General features: G+C 48.7%; 1 protein-coding gene across 2 annotated transcripts; it reads left to right on the top strand.

Annotated features, from left to right (window-relative positions):
- The first annotated feature begins 8,228 nt into the window (after positions 1 to 8,228).
- LOC119278899 (pyrimidine-specific ribonucleoside hydrolase RihA-like) lies at positions 8,229 to 12,768 on the top strand. Of its 2 annotated transcripts, XM_037560255.1 has the most exons (10): positions 8,233 to 8,566; positions 9,085 to 9,264; positions 9,362 to 9,937; positions 10,044 to 10,328; positions 10,420 to 10,542; positions 10,850 to 11,047; positions 11,152 to 11,387; positions 11,483 to 11,660; positions 11,749 to 12,054; positions 12,193 to 12,768. In XM_037560255.1, the coding sequence occupies exons 1-10, from the start codon at positions 8,369 to 8,371 to the stop codon at positions 12,508 to 12,510; spliced, it is 2,598 nt and encodes an 865-aa protein (XP_037416152.1). In that variant the 5' UTR covers positions 8,233 to 8,368; the 3' UTR covers positions 12,511 to 12,768. The 2 variants fall into 2 exon arrangements, with proteins under 2 accessions (XP_037416158.1, XP_037416152.1); XM_037560261.1 differs by lacking the exons at positions 11,152 to 11,387; positions 11,483 to 11,660; positions 11,749 to 12,054; positions 12,193 to 12,768 and having other exon boundaries at positions 8,229 to 8,566; positions 10,807 to 10,876.
- Positions 12,769 to 15,530: the final 2,762 nt, after the last annotated feature.

The following is a 15,530-nucleotide window of genomic DNA, read 5'->3' as shown; positions in this document are numbered from 1 at the left end:
CCCTTCCAGTTTCCTCGTCGAAGTCTTGGCAGAATTCTGCAGCCAAAAATTAGTGAATCGACCGAGCAAGATCCGATCGCAAGCATCAACACAGTCGGTTTAGAAGAAATACTTTCCAGTGTGAGATAGAGCTTCTTGGCAAGAGTCCTCAAATAAGCTTCCGTGTCATTCCTCTTGCAGATCACAGACTCCAACTTTTCATTCAGGACGACCTTGTCCTTCTTCAGACTGGTCACTTCGCGGTTAGCTTCATTAAGACAAGATTTCAGTTTGTTCACCTCCCCTTCCAGTGTTCCGATTGAAGCAAGCTTCTGGTCTGCGAGAGCAGTTTTATCTTGGGCTGCTTTTTGCGTGGCGGCGAGGTCCGAGTCCTCCTTCTCTAGAGCCAACTTCATTTTCTCTGCAAAAGAAACAATCGAATCAAAGAAGAGATCAAAGAAATATATTGAAAGTCAGTCGACAATCAGTTACCTTCCATGCCAGCGGCTTCACCTTGAGCTTTCTTCAGATTCTGCTGGGCCAATTCCAAGTCGAGATTGAGTTGCCTCTGTTTCTCCTCAAGTTCAGCAAACTTAGAAATAAGAGTACAAGACTTCTACAGAAGGCAAAAGACGGATCAGTCGATAAGATCAAAGGTTGTTTACTTCCGAGTGAATAAAACCTAAAGAAGTTCGCTTAGACCCCAGCCGACTGCACACAGTCGACTGCGGTCTCAGGGGCTACACCCAGCGGGTGCACTTGGCGTGCCCCCGCTGACTAAGACTCAACTCGTCCGGTCCGCCCGAACCAAGTCAAAAAAAGTTGTTCAGACCACAGCTGACTGCCAGCAGTCGACTGCGGTCTCGGGGACTACACCCAGTGGGTGCACTTGGCGTGCCCCCACCGGTTCGGATCCTACTCGAGCAGTCCGCCTGAGTCGAGTGTAAGGAGTGAAAAAGAAAGGAAAGTAGAACTCAGACCCCAGTCGACTGCCAGCAGTCGACCGCGGTCTCGGGGACTACACCCAGTGGGTGCACTTAGCGTGCCCCTACTGGTTCAGATCCCACTCGCCCAGACCGAGTGGAAGAGCGAAACTACCAAAAACAACAAAACACCCAGCGGGTGCTCTAATTCGATGCAAACAAGAGGAGATTGTGTAGAAGAAGATTTTTCGAGTAACATTTCCTCACAGAGCAAAAACAGTCAGAAAGTCTACTCACCTGGACATTGGCCCGAAGAGCAGCACTGGCGTTGTAGGCAGCCTGGCTGTTTTCATGCACCATCTTCACCCACTCCATCATCATGTCAGCCTGTCGGATGGCTTCCGCAGCCGCTTCCGACTGGTTGTCCGGGACGGGATAGCTGGTGAAAAAGTGAGTAGACGACCCAAGTGTGGCGGCTTGGAGCTCCGTGGCGTGGAGTTGGACGACTGAAGGAATCACAGGCGCAGTCGGTGGTGTGGAGTGCTCATTCGACAAGGGTGCATCGAAGGTGACAGAGGCCCTGCCTGCGTCTTCAGGCTGACGGACGGGAGGTGTCGTAGTTGGTTCTTGCTGAGACATCCTACCAGCTGCTACCTTCTTGCTCTTCCTGGGCTTAAGAGCCACATCTTCATCGTCATCTGGAAGATCGATGACGTTGGGTGGAGCTGCAAGGCAGATCATTTGACCCCAAGTGAACCACTAGAACGCAAATCGACCAAAGAATCAAGAACAAAATCGCAAGAGTTTATACCTGGGTTGGAGGTTACCGCATCTTCCATCTCCTCGTCCCGGTACTGGAGAGAAGAGGTTCCTGACATAGCAGCACTGCAAAGACCCGCATTCAATCGGTTACATTCGGTTAATCAAGTCGATGAAAAGGACAAGTCAGATGATTACCTAGAGATAGTAGGGACGGTCACTTTGATCCTGGGCAAAGCTTTTGGCAGTTTGGAGGAGGTGGCTTTCGGTGCTTTCGGCACTAGAGGTGGCACAACTTTGGACTGCTTTGGAGCCTTCTCAGTTGGCATTGGGGAAGACGTCCTGGGACGCTTCGAAGACTGTCCAATCGGCGCGGCCACCAAGTCTGGAGCGCTCGCCGGGTCGTGAGCGTGTTTGGATCTCCTCTCCCTGCAAGGAGGCGAGTCGACTTCTTTGTCATCAGTCGATTTGTCGCTCTCCTCGTCCTCCTCAGCATCCGAGTGCCCCTCGCCGCTCTCGCCCCCGCTCGCTTCTTCCTCGGCGTCTTGTTCCTGCACTCCGTTGGGCATTGAGTACATGTTGATGAGGGCCTGAAAGGACAATGATCAAAGGAAATTCAGTCGACCATAAACAAGATGTCACACGGTGAATCGGAAAGATACTTGATAAAACAGAATTATACCTGCTCCGGCTGGTGCGAGTTGTCAAATGGAATCACCCTCCTAGACCCCCGAGGGTTGTCTTTGTTGCTGGTGATCCCCATCAACCACTTCTCCAAGGTATCCTCGTTGACATCGTTCGGGTGGATCCGAGTGGAATCCTCGAGCCCAGAGTACATCCACATCGGATGATCACGCGCCTGAAGCGGTTGGATGCGTCGACCAAGAAAGACCTCCAGCAGGTCCATTCTGGTCACCCCGTCGCGGATGAGTTGGACGACCCGCTCGACCAGCACCTTGACATGCGCCTTCTCTTCTAGAACTACCTTCAGGGGGGCGGGCTTCTCCACTCGAGCCAAGGAAAAGGGAGGAAGTCCAGTCGACTGACCCGGGGTCGGCTGATCCTTGCAGTAGAACCAAGTCGACTGCCAGCCCCGGACTGAGTCGGGAAGGATCATGGCTGGGAAGGTACTCTTGCTCCTCATCTGGATCCCCAAACCCTCGCGCATCTAGATCACTTGTGTCCTCTCGTCACTCGGATTGGCCTTTTTGAACGACTGGGAGCGGCAGGTGAAGATGTGTTTGAAAAGACCCCAGTGCGGTTGACAGCCCAAGAAATTTTCACACATCGACACGAAAGCAGCCAGATAGACTATGGTGTTCGGAGTGAAATGGTGAAGTTGAGCCCCAAAGAAGTACAAAAAACCCTGGAAGAAAGGATGGGGAGGCAGTGAAAATCCGCGATCTACGTGGGTGGCGAGGGGAACACACTCACCCTCCCTTGGCTGCGGCTCGGTTTCGTTCCCTGGGAGCCGTGCCGACTTGTGGGGGATCAGTCCCCCTCCACCAGGTCGTCGAGGTCGTCCTGGGTGATTATCGAGCGGATCCAGTCGCCCTGGATCCAGCCCGGCGGCAGGCCGGATCTCGACGAGGATCCGCCCCGGCTGGTCCGCTTGCCCTTCGCCTTCGCGGTCGCCTTCTTCGCGTGCTCTAGTGCCACCGTCTTCTCTTTCCCCATGGCGACGGGTCGAGCTCGAGCGAGAGTCCGGCGACGAGGGCGGAAGCAAGCGTGGCGGAGAGATCGGAAGAAGAAGAAGAGAGAATGGGAGCGCACGGGACAGAGGCCTGGTTCAGGGCCTTTTATAAGGTCGTCCCCCGAGTGACTGACTGGTGGGCCCAGATGATCTAAACAAATCCCGCAATAGTCGCACACGCAGTACGTGGCGAAAAGGGTGGCGCGGGGATCGAGGAGACTTGCCTAATCCGTCCCGATAACCTCGGTTCCGTCCGTCTGGTGCACTTCCCAAAATTCGAATCCCGCGAAATCCGCGAAGAGCAGAGCAACCTGTCAGACTGAAGACAAACATCCTCTACATCATCATTCGGAATTCTACCGTGAAAATTCACTCGACAAAAACCAAGAATGGATCAAGGCGACTGAGAAAGGAGTCGACGTCGTCACCTCAACTCATTGTTCCAGAACAAGATATACTCATAGCACAAAGAATGGGTCGGAAGTGTTCCCAACTCCTTCCTCACTCAAACCCTAATCCGTTCGGGGGCTAATGATGAAGCTATGTACTTAGGGTAGGGTCATGGATCTGTCCAACATACCCTCCCCAAGGACATCTCTACAAAGAATCAGAAGCAGTCGAAGAGAAACCATCATCCACTCGACCGTGAAGATGTGCTCACTTGACCACCTTGAAGACACTCGACCACCAGAAGATGAGAAACTCTCCACTCTGCAACGGTCAGGAATTAAACCATAGCTTTATGGGCATTTACAACACTTTACTGTAGACGTTACCAGTAATGCCCCTCCTTTATGAGCATTGAACCTTGTGTAACGGAGGGGAGTTGGGGTCCTGGCATACTCTATATAAGCCACCCCCCTCCTCTGGGACAAGGGTTCGCACTTTCTGTAATTCACACGCATATATCCAGTCGACCGCCTCTGGGCTCCGAGACGTAGGGCTGTTACTTCCTCCGAGAAGGGCCTGAACTCGTAAAACTCGTGTGTACAACTCCTCCATAGCTAGGATCTTGCCTCTACATTCCTACCCCCCCCCCTATTCTACTGTCAGTCTTAGAACCACGACACTGCTAGCATGAGGTCCTCTTTGATTTTGTCTTTCGGCCTATTGCCAGAGCACAAACTCCTCCACCACTCACCAATGGATGGTGGTGTTGTAGCCACATGGCACATCATGGAATTACACTGTTGGAATCAAAACCAAGTATCCTTCGCATACGAACAATGCAGTGCAACTAGCCAGTATTTATCTCATGCCTTTCCTCATTATGGGTTCGATATTCTGGTGTCCTAGGCGTGTAGAGGAACCACACTAATCCATCCCAAATTTGGTGGTTAAACTTTACTACAGTGACGATTCTGTAGGGGAGGCTCTGTGGCAAACTAGCTTGATGCCAGAATGATAAAAAGCTTAACACTTCTTATTTGACCTTTTTCACTATTTTGATACATATTGTTTTGCTGATATTTGAAGGTTTATTATTTTTCTTTTTACCTCATCAAAAAAATCATTAGGTGGTACACTATATCTATTTATTTACTACAATTCCTTCTAATGACTTACGCGTTCTGTTATCATTTCCTACTGGAGGATCCCTTAATCCAATTCAAGGAGGATTATAAATGGATAGATATCTTTGATTTGCACTAGAGACTGAGAGTCGATGGACTTTCATTAGGATCTATTTTATTAACCAGATTTATCATTACTTTAGCTACCTTAGCAGGTTGGCCAATTACACGAAATTCATGATTATTCTATTTCCTGATCCTCGCAATGTATGGTGGTCAAAAAGGATTTGTTTCTTCGTGAGACCTTTTTTTTGTCTAGCCCTGCTATCAATCACTTCGTTAAACGGGTAAAGGGATCGAAAGATTATGGTATGAAATAGAGATTTGAGAGTCCCTCGCATGAGTACATGCTGAAGAGCAAGGAGTGAAAGGTTTCAAGCTCTTCGTCACAGAGTTTGCATAGATCATTGTGAGGCCATCCTCTCGCGTGCAATCAATCGGTCGCCCAGTTCCTATTTTGCAGCAAAACACATGTAAAACCTCACTTTTCCTTCCATCTTACATGTCCACACCCTTGCCGATCCCGATTGTTCAATCTTTGCCAGAAACTAAGCCTCATAAGCTGAGTGTGTGGTGTAGGCCCCATTGACAGTGAGATTCCAAATGATGGTGTCTTTCTCCGCCAACAAATTGATCATTTGCACCCCTTTCCATAATTTGACAAACTGAGCCAACCGCTCCTTATTGTCCATTCTTTGGAGCCCTTGCATCCACCTTCCAGTATGCAACCCATCCTTAACTGTAACTTTCTTGAACCTTGCCTATTTCAACAATTTATGAGCCACTGTATTTGGTGCCTCACCGTTAAACCATTGGTCTTTCTAGAAACTTGCAATGCTCCCATCTCCCAACTGAATTTTAGTGCAATTGGAGAACAACTGCCTATTTGTGTCATCACATGGTGTTGCAAATCCTTTCCATGGTCTGTTCCCTTCATGCCAACGGAATCCCAATGTATCTGCATGGCTCGACTGAAGCATTCAATGTTCTTGTTGACCAAACTTTTCCCACAAGTGACTTCAGGCATCTATGGTTTTCATGCCTCCGGCCAGCTCGTCTCCTGTGGCCTTAGGCCCATAGAGGCATGGTGGATCCTGGGCCCTTACCAGTCGAAGGGCTCCTACTTTGCTTTTATGTGTTTTCTAATCTGTTTAGGTTTTGTGTCCTACTCAGAAAGGTGAGGCGGCGACGGCTCTCTGAAGATGGGATAAAGTTCTTTTCACGACACTCCATCCCAGTGGTGCATCCCACGTCATTGGAGGGCGCGTGGAGGGTTGTCTCCGGTGGATCTTGCGGAATTTGGTCGGTGTTTGTCTTTGGTGAATCTGCATGGATCCGGTCTTCCTTCATCTGCATTTGTGTGTCTCTAAGTTGGATCTTTCCAATCTACGCTTCTCTCCATTGGCGATGGTTGCTACTCTAGTCCTTTGGGGTCTTAGCATGACGATTTTTCGACTGTCTACTATAACAAGGGTTGCCCTGCTTTGGTGGGTGAGGGGCGATGACGGCTCACTCCAATGATTGTACTTGACGCTAGGTGGTCTATTGACATTGGATGTATTTTTTTTTTTTGGTACTTTTTGTACTGCCATGATGTTTGATGAATAGATTGAAAGTTTTTCCTTGAAAAAAAAGCTTAGACCTGGATACTTGTATAAGAAAAATAGGACTGAATATTGGTTGGTTTTCATAGGACATAGCCCACTTTCCCCGTATGTTCGTTTGCACATGTGCGGACACAAAAAAGATTGCCCAACGAGGTTTCCAAACTTGTTCCAAATATCCAGAAGATCTATGAATGCCCAATTCAAACCCATACGTGAGGAAACGGGGTTGCCCGGACATGTCTGGGCTGTCAGGTTGGACACGCGTGCCCTACCCAAAACCCCACCCCAAGGCACACCCATTCCATTTACCCCCGAACCCCTCCCCTTCTGCCTGATTTCCTGTTGGAGCCCTCCGCTAAAACCATAAGTTTTCCCCGGTTGTCCCCTTTGTTCGCCACACTTCACCAACCTCACCTTCGTCATGTCGCCACCCTCTCTTTTTTGCCATGTTTCCCTTCAGACCACCAAGAGGGTTGCCCGTCTCCGCATTGATCCGCCATGCCATGGAGCACCGCCCCTAGCGTTGCCCTCACTCGCGAGGAGTGTGTCGCCTAAAGCTAAGGAGGAGGAAGGGAGCGCCGCCCCATGATGCCTCCCGAGCCAAGAGCGAGGTACGCGCCACCCTTCGGGTCACCAAGGAGGAGGAATTCGCTGCCCGTCACCGGGTCGTTGTTGTCCCTGATGTTGCTGAATGCTAGGCTGGCACCCGCCACAACTCCGAGGAGATCATGGCCAATGCCCCTTGATGTCCTATCCGGTGTCGGGATGAACGCATCCCCGCTGCCCGCCGGTACGTTGCCCACAAGGCCGCCGTCGAGGCCAAAGTCCAGGCAACTGATACGGAAGACAACGAGGCGGTCGCCATGGCACGCTACCGCAATGCCCTCTTCTACTTACAACGCGTTGACTCGCAAGTTGCAACGGCCAATGCCACATCCGAGAAGGTCTTTTCAAATACTATCTTATTAGAAGTACTTTGGTAAACTAGTACTACCTCCGTCCAACAATGTAAGACTTTTTTGACACTATGAGATAGAGGGAGTAATTGTGTATGTGCAATGCACGTTAGTATCAAGCAATATATTAATTGTATTCTATATATATATATATATATATATATATATATATATATATATATATATATATATATATATATATATATATATATATATATATTAGAAGTATTCCATGTTAATATTAGCAAGATATAAATTGCATGTTAATATTAGGTAGAATACAATTACTTGGCTAATGCTACTAACATTGATATTATGTATTTTGTTTATTAATGGAGGGTGCTAAACGTGTTTAGTGCTAAACATCAGAGCGATGTAGGCCATTGAATAGATGTGGTCGAACGGATGTGATTATTACGTGATGTTTAACATATACAAATGAGATGGATGCCCTTAAAAAAGTAGGAAGTTTAAGACAAGAAGAGATGTGACCGCGCATACGTTCGAACGTGTCCATGACCATATACGATTAGATAAACCCCTGAGATGCCCCTTGTAGTTCCTCACATCTGAAACGATGGTGTCGAAACAAAATAGGGTCGAGCTTTCGATCCGAGCCGTCGATGGATGGATCGGTCGACGGTCCAAGAAACGTGCTTATCATTGCATTTGTGTGATTGTGGTTATTAATAATTGTACCCGTATACAATTGTTTCCAATCCCCTCCCATTAATGCCCACGGAGAAGGACGCGATCGAACCATCTTCTCTCCCATAAGAGGCGCACCCATCATGCAGAAAGCCATAGCTAGAGAGCTAGGCACCAACTGGCAACCGCCCCCCTAGTTCCGTAGTAGTCGTAGCACCGCCTTCTCCTCATGGAGAAGGCGAGGAGGACGAGTTCACCGTCATGGACGGCCGCCGTGGCTCTGGTGTCCCTCTTTGCGGTCGCCGGCGTGGCCGCGGCGGGGGCGCCGCCGCCGAGGAGGATCCTGGTGGACACGGACATGGACACCGACGACCTCTTCGCGCTGCTCTACATCCTCAAGCAGGACCGCTCCCAATTCGACGTCAAGGTAATTTGGTGCCGTGTCCTCCTCCGTCCCGCTCTCGTGCTGCATGCTATGCGTCGTGGCACTCGTAATCGCCTCCCAGTAATCGATCTCCGATCATCTGTCCTGGTGATTTTTTAAAAATTTTGTATTTGCGAATCAGAATGTTCTGCTGATCGCATCGGCCCGGTCGTGTTCGCTCGTGCATATACGTTACCTTTTGGTGGAAAACGGCCGCTGGATCTCTCCATCGTCGTATGCATGCGCGCGTGCGCCGGCTCGAATGATTGTTTGCATTGTCGACATTGCCGATTAGTTAATTATAGGTTTGTAAAAGGAGAGGCGGTTTACACTCTTCTCAGAGAGAGAAAGAGGAAGGCGTTCAATCTTTGGAGAGGAAAAGAGGAAGCCATTTAGATAGGACAACGATGGCGCATCTTGGCCTTTGACTGCGTCGGATTTTCTCTCCCTCTCTAGACTCTACTAGTAGTAGTGCATTACTCTGATAAGTTGTGATGTGAACGTACGTACACTGTGCGTAGGCCATTACCATCAGCGCCAACGCATGGATCGACGCCGGCCACGGCGTCGACCAGCTCTACGACATCCTCTACATGATGGGCCGCGACGACATTGCCGTCGGCGTCGGCGGCGACGGCGGCATATCGGAGGCTGGAGAGATACACCCCGACGTCGGCGGCTACCTCCCCCTGATAGACCAGGTACGTACTGATCGATGAATCGGCGGCCGGCGAAGCGCCGAAGCCACGAATTACCATTATTAATTTACAAGCTTGCTAAAAAGATTACGTACGGCAGGGCATGTCGACGGTGGGCGGCTGCCGATACCGGCAAGCCGTCCCGCCGGGACGCCGTGGCGGGCGCCTCGACACCGACACCAACGGCGGCCTCCGTAGGGGCTTCCTCCCGCAGGGCCACCGGGGGTACGCGCCGCTCCGGCAGCCCACGGCGCAGCAAGTGATGGTGGACACGGTGTCGGCGGGCCCTACCACGCTGCTCCTCTTTGGGACCCACACCAACGCCGCGCTCCTCCTCATGGCGCACCCGCACCTGAGGCGCAACGTGGAGCGCGTCTACGTCCTCGGCGGCGGCGTAAGGGTGGCGGGGAACCTCTTCACCGCCTACGGCGCCAACCCGTTCGCGGAGTTCAACGTGTTCGGCGACCCCTTCGCCGCCTACCAGGTGCTCCACTCCGGCGTCCCCGTCACGCTCGTCCCTCTCGACGCCACCAACACCATCCCGGTCACCGAGGAGTACTTCGCCGAGTTCGGCCGGCGGTGGCAGACCACGCCCGAGGCGCGCTACTGCTTCCAGTCGCTCGACCTAGTCCTGAGGAGACACAGAAGGCCGGCTCCCGGCCTCCATGGCAGCACGGCAAGCTCTCCATCCAATTCAAAATCTTTTCCATTTTTTACATCCTTGTCATTAAAGATTTCAATTCATCAATTATGATAATATTTTTCTTTTCTTGTAACTGCAGGGCTATTACATGTGGGATTCCTTTGCCGCCGGTGTGGCTTTCTCTAGCATGCGCAATGGCGACGCCAATGGCGCAAATGACTTTGCTGAGCTAGAGTACATGAACATCACGGTGATCACTTCCAACAAACCGTACGGCGTGCGCGACGGCTCGAACCCGTTTTTCGATGGCCGCGCGACGCCCAAGTTTGGTCTGAAGGTGGGTGGTGTTCACAGTGGCCATGTCCAGACTGGGATCGGAGATAGTTTCTGCTTGGTGCCGGGAAGCAACGCAGGTAGATGCCAGGTAAGACATCTCTATGTGTCACTCATGCCAAAAAACAAAATCCCATGTAAGAGTAGTATAAATTCACAGTGACTTGCATTTCTCCTTATAGGATGGATACACCAAGGAAGTGACTGGTTCAGAAGGAGTCCGCGTTCGTGTTGCCACGAGCGCGAAGCCAAACCCGGTTTACAATAGCGCGTTTGATAGGGAATTTTCCAAGAACTTCCTAGAGGTAAAGCACTAAGCAGTATATATGCATGATTAGCAATTGGAGTGGAGTTTGCGTGCTAATTTAGTATCTAAAAGAGCGCAGCATTTAAATTAAATTGAACAGTTTGAACATGCATAGACACTTCAGAAGAATATGCATCCAGATTGTGTAACTAAATTTCACTCTGTCTACGAGGAATCATAAATTTCTTAAATTGCTGCCACCTAACTGAACTCTTTTGGTCAGGTCCAAATAGCTGTCCCCTAACTGAACTCTTTTCTTCAGGTCCTAAATTGATGTCCCCTAACTGAACTCTTTCCTTCATCAGGTCCTAAATCTCGCTAAACAAGCTGGTCGATTTAACATCAGTACGCAATTCCCATATTACAGGGAAGTTCTTTATAAGCCAGATTTCATAAACGTGAGCAGGGGAAAGCCAGTTATTTTTGACATGGACATGAGCCCTGGAGATTTTGTTTCTCTTATATATCTCTTGAAGGCACCAAGAGAAGTTATAGATCTAAAGGTGAGGGAAAGTATACTTTGACTGAAAATCTGTTAAATGAACTTTATGCTGTACTGTTAAACAGCCAAGTTACTGATGAAAGCTACTTTACTGACTAATTATAGGGAGTTTTGGTCAATGGCAATGGATGGGCGAATATCGCAAGCATCGATATCATTTATGACATTCTACATATGATGGGCCGCGACGACATTCCAGTTGGCCTTGGCAATACCACTGCAATGGGCAATCCAACCCTTGGTTGCAACAATGTGTATGCTATTCCGTTGGGCAGTGGTGGATTTATCGACTCCGATACATTGTATGGACTGGCTCGGTTATTGCCAAGAAGTCCTAGAAGGTAAGGAAAAAGTTCTGCATTTGCTTCATTTGAATAGAAGTGTGATAACTGAAAATGGCGCAAAATGTTTACACGGTTATCGATCGCATGATCAGATACACTCCTGAAAGTACAGATGATCCAGAACATCGGCAGCCACTGGCTTTTGAAGTGTGGCAGTCTGTCAGGAGGCAACTTGGTCCAGGGGACAAGATCACTCTTCTTACCAGTGGACCTCTCACCAATTTGGCAAACATTTCACTCTCTGACAGGGATGCAAGCTCTGTGATAGAGGTCAGTATGCTCCCTATCTCCAGACCTCTATAGTTTTGACCCAATATCTGTGAAAAGATCTTGCTCAACACATTTTCTCCATGTGCAGAGAATTTATGTTGTTGGAGGGCTCATCAGAGATGGAGGTCATGAGAAGGGGAATGTGTTCACTGTTCCATCGAACAGATACGCAGAGTTAAACATGTTTCTTGATCCACTGGCTGCAAAAACAGTCCTGGAATCCAATCTGAATATCACACTCATTCCCCTTACAATGCAACGAAAAGCTGCTTCATTCAGGGCTGTCGTGGATGCCTTCGAGCAAACCCGGCAAACTCCTGAATCAAATTTTGTCCAAGAGTTGTTGTCACTATTGAAGGATCTTCGGAGCAAAAAGAAGCTGTATCACCATGTGGTAACAGACAGCAAATCACCCTGTTTTTTGCGCACATACTTGATAGTTGATACTCGCTGTAAAATTTAAAATTATTTTCTTTGCAGATATAATTTTATTTCAAATTTAAGAATTATCTGCAACTTTTCGTGTTTTCAGGATATATTTTTGGGAGAAGTTCTTGGTGCGGTTTACATGGTTCAAGGATCTGACCTGAAATCAACTTTAAAGGTGAAGCGAATAAGCGTCCTTGCCGATACAATGAAAAGCACGGATGGGCAGATTGTGATCAGCAAGCAGAGTACAAAGCTGGTGCATGTGTTAAGTGATTTCAATGTTGAAATATATTACAATCGATTGGCAAATTCTTTAACGAACAAGAAACAGTCTGCCATCGTTGCGAGCTTTGAAGAACAAAAGGCAATTTGGAGCAGGCCACCAAATAATTCAGGGCCTGGACACAACAGATTCTTATAGTGGTACAGCTTAAGAAGAATTAAAAATTAGATACCAAAAAGTCCACATGGAGAATAGAATATTTAGTCATCTTAGCGTCAAAGTAAAAGGAAGATCTAATAGAGTTACACTTTTATGAAGGAGCACTGATGCGTTGGATTCACCTTCTCAAGATGGGTTCGATTGATTTTGGCACTTGAGAGATATTGTTTGTTTTGCTTTAAAATTCAAGTTGTCAGTTGCCTGCGATTCTATGCAACATCATTACATTTCTATTAATATGTAAAGGTTGTAGCTTACAGAAAATCCATGACTTTACATTGAGAGCAACAAGAAATTTTAAAATCTATATATTGTAAATACAATAAATACCAAATATATTAATCACAAATGCCGGTAAAAGCTTGCTCAGAGTTAGTCACCGGGAAAAGATTCAGACTTTAGGACTGTAATGATGACTGCACGTAATTGGACTCTCAAAGATGGGGTACAACTCATTTTTAATACATGATACATAGCAGAACATTTAGCGAGCACAAGAACACCCCGAGGACATGTTAATACAGGACAAACAGTAAATTCAATTCATATGCACAACATTTTATTGATAAATTGTGTGTTTTTTATTGACTCATAGTCTAGCATGGAGGGATACAATAATAACGAGTACACACCTAGCCTCTGCATAAATAGGATGCACAAAACCAACATGAAACACGCACCTAAACAATCACACCGGCAAAGAGCAAAGTCATACAAGGCCGAACCTATGTCTAGGCGGATGGAGAGAAAAAACCAAAGCAATGGAAACAACGACTGACAATATACAACAGTGACCGACACCAACCGTCCCTTGACAGCACAAGGACTCCAAGAAAGGCTCTCCAATGCAACGCCTCCAAGAAGGGAACGATGTTCAAGTGTCGCCATCGCCGAATCCAACAACCGAGATCAGATCGTGGGTTTTCATCAGCGTAACGACGCAAAGAACTCCGCCATTGCCAGGTATGCCCACCTAGAGTTAGACATAGGGTTTCACCTTGGAGCTCAAGACTCTGACCAATTGAAGTCATCCTATATTGTCTTCATCACTTTCCTCAATCCCAATAGATGCATATGTGTACGGTCCTTATGACGAGTGATGGCCAAGCCCCCATGAGTAGTAGGTTGACGAGATGCGATAAGAGCCTCTCATCACCACCTTGACGAAGTCTTTCACGAGGAGGAAGGACGGTGGCACCCACAAAATCCCGAGTAGGGGACACTCCGGAAGCCCCGCACCATCCTCACAAGTGGCAACAAATGACTAATCTGTATTGTATGATATAGTTGATAGTTGCATGCACTGCCACTAGCTCCGCCGTCCTCGCCTATGGACGCAGATCATACATGTCGAAGTCCCTCAGATGACCATCGTCCAACCGACAACTGCCCAGTAGCATGCAGGCCATATTCACGGCATCATCGGACCTTGCGCCCAAGCCCGAGTGGAGGACCACCATGACCATCGCCTCCCTGCTGGGGAGGCGAGCGACAGCCGCGACAACCGCACTTGTCCACCACCTCAACTTGCCACGCATCAACACCAAAGAGTTACCCGAGGAGTAGCGTCCCTAGCATGGGTGGTCAACACCTCCCAGGTTGTATGCACCGCCCGGGCTGCGCGGGATGGAGGAAGAGGCAAGACACAACCATGGATGAGGAGAATCATATGTATTCTCGAAACAGGCTTTCGCCCTGCTTTATAGATAAAGCATACGTCCGTACAACCACGTCTCAAACAAAGTCATAAAAGAGAAAAGCTGGGGCCACAACACAAAGACGCCCAAATGAAAGAAACAGAAACGACAAAGGCCACCAGGGGCAAGCTACGAAGCAGGCGGGCAGGCGGGCGGAGAGCCGACGCGCGGTAGACACCAGGGCGTCCAGCAAGAGCTAAAGACGATCACGATCCCTCGGCCTAGCGAGCGGATGCCAGTACTGCAAGAAGGCAAGAAATTTGAAGAGCGAGTCAGAAGCACGACCCGGGAACACCCACTCAATCATATGTATTCCATGCTCCCATCCTCCTATCAAGGAAGATGACTGCGCCACAAGCGGCCACTTCCAACGATGAACGCTCCCTCTCTATGGCATCCATGAGCAGCGGCGGTAGGCACCATCGTGCCGATCTGGTCGTCCCCAACCATTCTTCCGCGGGATACGTGGAGCACCAGTGCCGCTACTGCAGCATCAGCCTTCACACCTCATCAAATGTCGCCCAAAGAGCCACGAGAGTGGAAGCCGCCACCATCATCAGCCTCGAGGACAAGCCCGACGGCGCTAGCCCGCGATGGCGAGGGGAGGTCTCACGAGAGGGTTTCCAGAAAAAAGGGATCAAGCCGCCACTCGAGTCGCCCACAAGGACGACGCGGGGTCTGTTTTTTATGCGTGATGTGTGTGTTTTCTTTTGGTAAAGGGAAGATATTAGTATCAATTATATCTAGCCTCTGCATCAACACGACTTAAGATTTACTCAAGACATCAAAGATGCACATAACAAATTATGACAAATATAAAAAAGCGACCTGACATAACAGTTACAACAAACAACAACCACCACCACCATTAATGATGGCAACCCCAGACAACAAGAGGTGCTTCAGTAACAACGCCTTCAAGAAGTGCTCCATAGAGGTGCTTCAGTAACAACGGATCCAAGAAGTGAATGGCGCACGAGCCAGGTTCAACTAATGAAGGTTGTACCTAGAGTTTTCATCTCTGAAACTCGTGCATATGCACTCAAAAAGCACCACCAGACATCGCTTTGTGCTGCCACCATCTGTCGACCCATCATCGCACAACCACACATATGTACCGTCCTAATATACCTAACCACACAATTATAACCATGTATGTGTACTTGTGTGCATTCAATTCCTTACATCAGCTAGGAATGTGCTGAATTGTTCAACTGCTCATAAGGCAGGCGGTTTTTGCATGTTTGTAAGGGTGTGTCCAACGCTGATTCGTAAATTTATTCTTGCATCTGTCCGCGGACT

Source organism: Triticum dicoccoides, chromosome 1A (assembly GCF_002162155.2).
Source record: "Triticum dicoccoides isolate Atlit2015 ecotype Zavitan chromosome 1A, WEW_v2.0, whole genome shotgun sequence".
Classification (NCBI taxonomy): domain Eukaryota; kingdom Viridiplantae; phylum Streptophyta; class Magnoliopsida; order Poales; family Poaceae; genus Triticum; species Triticum dicoccoides.
The sequence above is the reverse complement of the archived record's forward strand: the minus strand, read 5'-3'. Positions and strand labels throughout refer to the sequence as shown.

Coding starts and splice junctions, on each gene's coding strand:
- LOC119278899 (XM_037560255.1), top strand. CDS start 8,369: ATGGAGAAGGCGAGGAGGACGAGTTCACCGTCATGGACGGCCGCCGTG. Junction 9,938..10,043: donor CCGGCCTCCATGGCAGCACG/GCAAGCTCTCCA, acceptor TTGTAACTGCAG/GGCTATTACATGTGGGATTC. Junction 11,388..11,482: donor TTGCCAAGAAGTCCTAGAAG/GTAAGGAAAAAG, acceptor TCGCATGATCAG/ATACACTCCTGAAAGTACAG.